The sequence below is a fragment of the Petromyzon marinus genome, chromosome 20 (assembly GCF_048934315.1).
Source record: "Petromyzon marinus isolate PM22_M1 ecotype Great Lakes invasive population chromosome 20, UKy_Petmar_22M1.pri1.0, whole genome shotgun sequence".
Taxonomy (NCBI): domain Eukaryota; kingdom Metazoa; phylum Chordata; class Hyperoartia; order Petromyzontiformes; family Petromyzontidae; genus Petromyzon; species Petromyzon marinus.
Window position 1 is genome coordinate 8,776,294 of NC_133686.1, and position 8,542 is coordinate 8,784,835.

The 8,542-nt window shown below is 44.0% G+C and overlaps 1 protein-coding gene across 1 annotated transcript in view; it reads left to right on the plus strand.

Moving 5' to 3' along the window:
• LOC116944037 (b(0,+)-type amino acid transporter 1-like) overlaps window positions 1-6,982 on the plus strand; it is a 28,881-nt gene extending 21,899 nt beyond the window's left edge. The window contains exons 4-5 of the mRNA XM_076068292.1: window positions 531-895; window positions 3,292-6,982. Of these exons, the coding sequence (XP_075924407.1) occupies window positions 531-895; window positions 3,292-3,543 (617 nt within the window). The 3' untranslated portion in view covers window positions 3,544-6,982. The remainder of the gene's footprint in view (window positions 1-530; window positions 896-3,291) is intronic.
• The last annotated feature ends 1,560 nt before the right edge of the window (window positions 6,983-8,542 follow it).

An 8,542-nucleotide genomic window follows, 5' to 3' on the forward strand; every position in this document is an offset into this window, starting at 1 on the left:
TTAAGTTAATCTTCACGTGCTGGGAGCTTCTTCAGGAACTGAAGAAGTTTCAGAATTAAGAAGTTCCCAGGACGTGCAGCGAAATATCAGACTAAATTAAGATAATATATGTTTTATTTTACCAGGTAAGGCCCACTGAGCTATATAACTCTTTTTTCAGAAGCGACCTGGCCACAAATGATAGCTCAACTTAGTGGTTTATGATATGGAAATTTGTAGCAGCTAAATCCTCTATTTGCATGTTCCCAAATGTGGAGAGAAAAAACTGAAGAACCTAGAGGCAAATCTACACGACCACGGGGAGAGAAACACGCAAACTCCGAATGTACAGCAGGTGTCAGGGTCGGGATCGAACCCACGACTACCTGCATACCAGGCGAGGGAGTTAACATCTCGCCACTGTGGTGGCGCCATTATACCAAACAGCGTGCAGTGCAATGCGAGTTCACATCGGAGCGCTAAACAGCACGAGCGTGAGACCCCCACGGTTTTTGCTGCTTCCCTCGCCACCCCCCCCCCATCCACTGCAGCCGCCGTGGCGGTGACCTGGGGCGACCGCGTGCTCGGCTCCTTCTCGTGGATCGTGCCGCTCTCGGTGGCCGTGTCGACCTTCGGCTCGCTCAACTGCAGCGCCTTCGTCATGGGGCGCCTCAACTACGCGGCCGCGCGCGAGGGCCACGCGCTGCCCTTGCTCGCCATGCTGAGCGTGCGCCACCAGACACCAACGCCGGCCGTCGCCTTCTCCACGCTGCTGTCCGTCGCCTTCGTCCTGCCCACCGACCTCATCATGCTCACCAACTACTTCGGCTTCGTCACCTGGCTGCTCGTGGGGCTCAACTGCGCGGGGCTGCTGGTGCTGCGCTACCGCGAGCCCGACCTCCGCAGGCCGTACAGGGTGAGCGCCACTGCCATGCTGCCCTGCGCCTCCGAATTGCCACGGAGTTCGAACATTTTTTGCCGTGCCCGTTCAGTGCTCGCCGAGCCACATTGGCTTCCAGTTGCCGAAACAAATCGATGATAAGGTCGCGCTCGTTCAACGCAAAACCGTTCTGAGCTCGTCACGGAGCATAAACCATCGCGTGAACTCCGGTCATCCTCGCAGCAGCGGCTTTTGGCAGCTGGCCATCGAACAAAGACGGTGGTCACCGCATCGCGCGCTTTCAGGTGCGCTTCTGCGGCCGTCTGGAACGCTCTTCCTGCCGATATTAGGAAGCCACTAGGAGCTATGCACGTTTAAATCTAGATCGAAAACTCATTTGCTGCTTTCTGTGTTTACTTTGCTGTCCTACCCCGCACCTCCGATTAGCACGGTTGGCTGCGTACGGTGCGAAAGAAGTTCAACAAACGAATTCCGATCCGTTACACACTCAACGGCGATGTTTGTTGCTGACTGCTTGGCATTTTGGGCCATTGAGTCTGTGCTCAGCAAACACTTTGACCGCTGATCTCGACTGTTCTCCGTCAGAATGACGAGCGTGCCGACATCAGCACCTACTGCTCCATGTCCTTTTATGCCTTCCTCCGGCTACCGATTTGGCTGCGAGGCTTTTTTCGTAGAATGGAGGCAAAAACATATGAATTAATTTTGGCGGAATCGCTTTTTGTAAAATGCGCGCTAACTGTTAGAATTACACAATAGCCTAACACCACAATTGTACATCAATCAGTCCCCATCTGTTTATGCCTCGAGTCAACCTCCGCAAAATGGGAGGTTGATTATTTTCTTCAACTGCACCAGATGGCAGGAGATACCTCCTCCTATTCCACATTTCTAAGACACCTCGGTTCATAGCCAGGCTCAAAACTTTGCTCCTCTCCGACTGCCAAAGAAGGGCTATCTCTATGAATTGTATTCATCTGCATGTTCACGATTTGCCTCTGTCTTGTTAGTCCCCTGCCACCTACAAAAAAATTCCTTAAACCGTAATCTCTTTCCTCCCTTGCACGTTCTCCATGCTTGTACAGCGTCTTGATGAGAATTGGTCACAGATAGATGCCTCGCATATCCAAATTTGTATTCTAATTTATTATACAATGTATGCTAAACAGTCCAGTCATGTCAAGTTATCTCCACAGTCGAATTTATATTGGGGCACACCTATTGGGGGGGGGGGCGGAGGCGGGGGGGTATGAGTCAGTGATGAGAATTCCACATTCCTATGGGGGCAGCCAGCCTTTTCACAGAACAACCACAACCACGCTTTCCCCAACAATCGGTATTTATTTGTAAAACCAAAGCATGCTAATGAGTGGCTGAGTTGATGCCTGACTGGGATTTGAATGGCAGCTTTTTGGTTGTTCGCTGCCATCCCCCGTGAATTTTCATTCCACATCTTCGATTGCTGAGTGGCACCTTTTCCTCTGGGCCGATAATGCAAGCAATCACAGCATTTGAGTATCAAATGAAACCTTGATAATCCTCAAATGTACCTTCTTCGTCTATTGATATTGACAACATACCATATTTTTTTATCTAGGGGGTTATTTCCATCAGCCCAGAGAATAAAATCGTGCTGGTCTGACAGACATCACTGCTCTCATTGTCTCAGCGATGGGCAATGTTTTTTTTACAATACTTTCATCACAATAGATGCACTTATTCTGGCAACAATGTGAATGGATCCGATGCAGGAATTATTAACTTGCTTCATTCAGCCTGCATAGAAGGCAACATGCTGCATTCAATCACGTGTGGACAACGCAAGCCAAGCGCCACTACTTCCTTCACGAATGGAACATGTTCAATGCGTAACTGGCCTCTACGCTTACCCGGGAGGCACTAACACTATAACACAACGCTATACATCAAGAATGGATTACCCGATTCAACAGAGAGTTTGAATGTTAGAAAGAGAGCGAGGGACTGAGACACCAACTTCAGTGAGGCACCTTTCCAAATTGAAGCAGAGATAAGGTGGTATTTAACAAACACCCAGTGCCTGGAGGAAGGCAGTACAGCAAATATATGCATACGTTATCTCTGGGCAGGCTGGTTTCTTCCCAATCGAAAAATGGTCAATAATGACCATCCGTGAAAAAAAAGTTAAAATCACCAGCGTGAACCGAGTTAATTGATTATTAAATGTCATTTCAACGTATCACAAATTATTACACTCAGCTCATTTTCACAATCAGTACACAGATACTGAGTCCACCGAATTTTGGAAGAATCCGAGCCAAGTGACATAAGCCATTGGGTGCAAACGAAAAACCATTTAATCGCTCATCTCCCGAACACCACCACCCACCCACTCTCATTCACCTCTTATTCACCCTCCTCCTTTCCCACAGGTGCTGTGGCCTGTACCCGTGGTGGTGGTGCTCGTGTGTGGGTACCTGGTGCTCGCCCCCATCGTGTCTTCTCCGCGCTACGAGTACCTGTTCGCGCTGCTCTTCGTGCTCGCCGGATTTGTCTTCTACGTGCCCTTCGTGCACTTCAAGCTGCGCGCGCCGTGCCTCCCCGCGCTCACCTGCTGGCTGCAGCTGCTCCTCGAGGTGTCGCCGACTGTCGCGCCGGCCACGTGCGTGGACGCCGTGCGATAGCGACGAGACGCGCGCCGTGCAAGCTCCGCGGTCCGCCGCGATGGCTGGCCGCGCCTTCACCTGTCTACGCCTAAGGTGGAGGGCCGAGCGGGTGCTGCCGCCATTAGCGCGCGGTTAGAGTCACGTCGTCAGTGACGCGACGTGTCCGCCGCTCACTGTAGAGGTCTGCGGTTCGAAGGCCCAGTTGCCGCCCTGGTTAATGCTACAGGGTGTATTGACCACAGATGTGCGAAAAATGTGCTTGGTTTTTGCTTCACCGTGTACGTTCAAGGTCCCATTACAATACTTTAAAAAGTAGGCCGAATTTTAACAATACTGTGAATACCAAATATACTCAAGTATTCCCATTGTTATAATGCATCATAATATCCAAATTAGCATTGTTTGTACAGCACTCATTCGCACTGCTGATTCTAAGACGATGGTAGACATTCAAATTTATTTCTGACAGGTGGGGACTGTGGCCCAGTCTACTTATAGGAACAACCACAAATGAGTTCCTTCGAAATCAAACTAAACTGAATTATTTTTATTTTATCACGTACGGCCCACTGACCTACAGTATATAGCTCCTTTTTCAAAGCAACCTGGACACAAATTATAGCTCAATGAAGTGGGTAATCATGTGGAAATGTACAGCAGCCAAATACACTAAACACATGATTCTAAATGTGGAGGGAAAAACCGGAGGTCCCGGAGAAAAATCCACGCGACCACGTGGAGAACATGAAAACTTCAAATATACAGGAGTCAGGGTCGGCATTGAACCCACGAGGCGAGGTAGTTAACATTAAAATGTATTTTACTATTATAATGATACTTATTTCATCCACCACGGGGAAGAAATCGGCTGAGTGGACCACTGACTGGGATCAAAATCTCTGATTGGAAGCTAATCGTACTGTCAGATCTCCACCTTGACTTCTCCCAAATGTCAAAGTGTGATATTACTGAAGTGAATACGTTTAACGTTGATGCACTTGCGTAAATTTACATTAATACAATTGAAATAAACATATCAGTAAACGTGTTATTTGACTGAGAAATAACTGAATCAAAGCAAATTCACGTTTTCACATGTGGATTATAGTCACTGACATATTTAAAGAATCATGGAGAAATGCATGCTGGGAATTACAGAGGCGGAAAGAGGGACACAAGAATCAGGCACCCAATGACATGGCGTTTGTTAAGTGAAGCACGCTGTCCTTGGGCAGCAGATTTCACGGTTTTAGAAATGATAGCGGGTGGAGGCGGTGCCATGAGATCAGTGCATGTGCAGGAATGAGACGAATTGTCACGTCGCAGTACTCTGAACATGATAAATGGCATAGGGAAGCCGTCACCCATTCGTGGACTATGGCTGATGGTGATTATAGCAATGACATGTTTGGCCTAAATTTGGTTGTTATTTTTTTTTAAAGGAAAGACCACGTTATGTTCTTGGTTCTTTCGGTAAAGTCACGTGGAAGGGAAGTAATAAAATAATACAAATAAAACAATAAAATTATCACGACGTTTCGATTGCAACACAAGCAATTATCATCAGGCGTGAAAACCACAGCAAGAAAATTTGAAAAAAAGTGATGATTGCTTGTGTTGCAATCGAAACGTCGTGAGAATTTTATTGTTTTATTTGTATTTTATTATTTCCCTTCTACGTGACTTTACCGAAAGAACCAAGAATATGAATCCCTGCAGTCACGAAAGCTTTAAATCGAAAAAAAGACCATGTTATTCGCATGCTTTGTCCTGCTGCCTTAAGGGAAGAAATACAATAATTATAATGAAATAAGAAAACTTTTAATTATATACCCTTACAAATGTAACTTTGGATTTTGAAAGAATTTTTAAGCAAGCGTACAACCGGAATTTTGAATAACCTCGTGATTTCTCTCGGGTGTAAAATGCCCCGTAAATTTGAACCTATGTTTTTTTTTTTACACGCAGCAAGGCTTTTGCACGTTGCTGTTTGATCTCGAGATAGCCATCTGAAGGAACTGAGAACAAGGGGCATTTAAAAAGGCCACGAATGCAGTATTTACCTTCAACAAGGTTGAGTTCACACTTTGAGTCAGATGTGTTTAAAAATTAAGACTCTATGGGAAGAAACAACATGAACATTAAGCGCTCTTAAATCAATGAGCAAAACCGGTGCAGATTTGCCAAACTTTTTGCAACGTTTAATTATACTAGCTAGATGTTATTCCGCACAGTGACGTACTATATATTTTCAGCTGTAAATGTTATGAGCAGCTCACGTTAAGCACATTGCACACCTAGCTGCGCACTTGCAGTTTTACTTGCGAATTGGGTTGCAATGGAATCATTTTTCACGATGTGATAAAATATCAAATTTCACGATATGATGATTTTAGCGATATCGGTTTCTGAAACTTTACAATTCTAAATTCACATTTTGATTGCGTTGTTACCTGCTTTGTTGTATTCAGAATAATGTTTCAACTACTTACTATACGTTAGCCTGCCATTACTCTTACAATAATTGCAACCTTACAATATATAACGCTTAGAACGTAGATGCTGTCAGCCACACAATAAATTATTATTATATGATGATGAAAATGCTGATGTCATATAAACTGCCTTGCTGTGAATTACTCTAAAAACGTTGTTCAAGGCACTACGTGAAAAGGTATTTATTTACAGCTTTAATTTGTGTTTTGGTTATTTTATACTGCTTGAAGAAATGTGTTTTTTTAATGATTTCATGAGCAATCATAATCAGGAATATAACAATATCTTGCAAAATGTACCATACGACGTTCACAGGAGACCTATCATATCACGTATCATTGTATAATTGTATCATTGTATCATTCCTATATCTCAGCAAACCCTCGACTCGCTCCTCTCGAATTTCATGCTGCCAAGTCGTGGTCAAAACTGAGCCTGAGATAAAAAAAAAAACAGAGCCTGTAACTAACCCCAATTAATGGCCCCTCCGTCACCCACAGTGCCTCTCAAAATATCCGTCTAAGCACCCAGAAAAAACAATTGGAGCCGTAGGATTTTGAAAATTATAACATGCATGACATAATAGCCCCTCACCTATCACACGCTGCCACTGCTAATGCTGATTGTGCCATTGATGCTGGAAATGTGTAACTGTGTGCAGCCTGATTTGACGTGGCCTTATTAAATAAGTTATACTGAGCTATCTCGTTCTGTAGGTCTGGAATTGTAAGTTTTCCTCGTCATGAGATGTTTTATCCTCCCGTGATGCACATTGCAATATGTGAATACTGTTTTACACATATCATGATTTCTGTTCAACGTGTCATTGCTCCAGTGCCAAGGAGTTGAATTGGTGTAATAAAATAATGAAATGAAAAAAAAAAATTCGAACTCACGTGTGCCGATTTCCCTTGTGGTTAGCTGTATGAAATTCAGAGTGTGCCAGTGCATCGATGAGCTAAGTAGTCACCCATTGTTTGCTCGTCTGCTCTCTGGTTAATTAACTGCTCGATACGACTGCGTGGGGTTCGTGGTTGTGATCAAAAGTGCCCGGATGTGTTTTCAGACTGCACGGCACATTGTTCGACACGATGTCTGACGTTTTGCTCCATGTCCTGGGTGCTTCTTCAAGAACTAATTTTTTTTTGCCGAAAAACAATGCAGGACAAATCAATTATTAAAGGAATTCTTGCTCAAGTCTCATCAATTAATAATGCAAAGGAAGAAATATAAAATCAGCAGCTATTGCTTAATTGCATTACACTGAGGCATGAGTCAGAATATATGTTTTGTTTTGTTCAAGATTGAAGGCCACTGTGCCTAAAAATGTATCATCATCATCATCATGAGTAATCACCTATTGACTGCTGGATGAAGGTCTCTCAGGAGGCATCGAGCTATTTTGACCATAATTCACCATGCTGGTCAGTGCATATCGGTAAAGGGCGGGGGAGGGATTGACGAGTGGGTGGTGAGGGGTGGTGGGTGGATCATGACCAGTTTAGATACTGTTAATGCCACTGGTGTTAAGCCGTGGCTGGGATTGGAACTCAGGCCATCGTGGTTGCCAGTGAAGTGTGCTGCCAACCTGGTCGCATGACTTTACCTCCGTCTATGCCTTTTTAAAATATAATTTATAAGAGCGCTATGAGGCAGGCCCCATATTCTAATCATGCAAAAAAATATATAATTCTGAACGCCTTTTGGCATTTAATATAGCATGCAAACAATCAAAGTGTTTTCATTTTCGTTGATTTGTACATCCACGCAGAATTCAGAGCAATTAATAATAATTTACACTTACAAAGCGCGTTTAACCCAGAGGTAGGAAGGCGCTGCACATAGCTAAAAACAAATAACTCACGCAATTGTGAAAACTGAGTACGCGGGCTTATGATTTAACCACAGATACAAATACCCCTCCACCACCACCATGCCAAGCTGTAATGGAGAAATTTATCTGGGAATTACATGCTATGCAAACTTAACTTGCTAAACCAACCTGAATTGTATTTATTTCACAAGCAAATTCGCAACCACATCTCATACGATCCGGAACGCAAGAATGTGCTAACTAGACGTAATAAAAATTTAGCAAAGCTTGGCGTTGATAATATTCAACAATTGGATAAGTGGGTGATTTATTGTTCCGATTTAAACTTAAACAAACACCACACGTATTCGCTGTCAAAAGGGTTACGTTTAATGTAATGCCCGAGATGGTACCTGTTGACAGGATTGCAGCTGTTGTACGTTCAGCCACTGCCGCATTAGAGGGTCATGCCAAACAATTAATAAGAATGTACAGCACTTCCTAAATTGAAGAACACTCAATACATCACCACCTTATAAGAGGATAAAGGCAACACTACCGTTGTAATGAATACAAAAGATGATATAGATATAACTTGTAACAGTTGTTGAATGATAATGAGATGCATACTGAGAACTCATAATGGGAACTGTACGAATCCACGAGGACTTAAAGATGCAGTAAAACTGAGGATCACTTTTATCACAA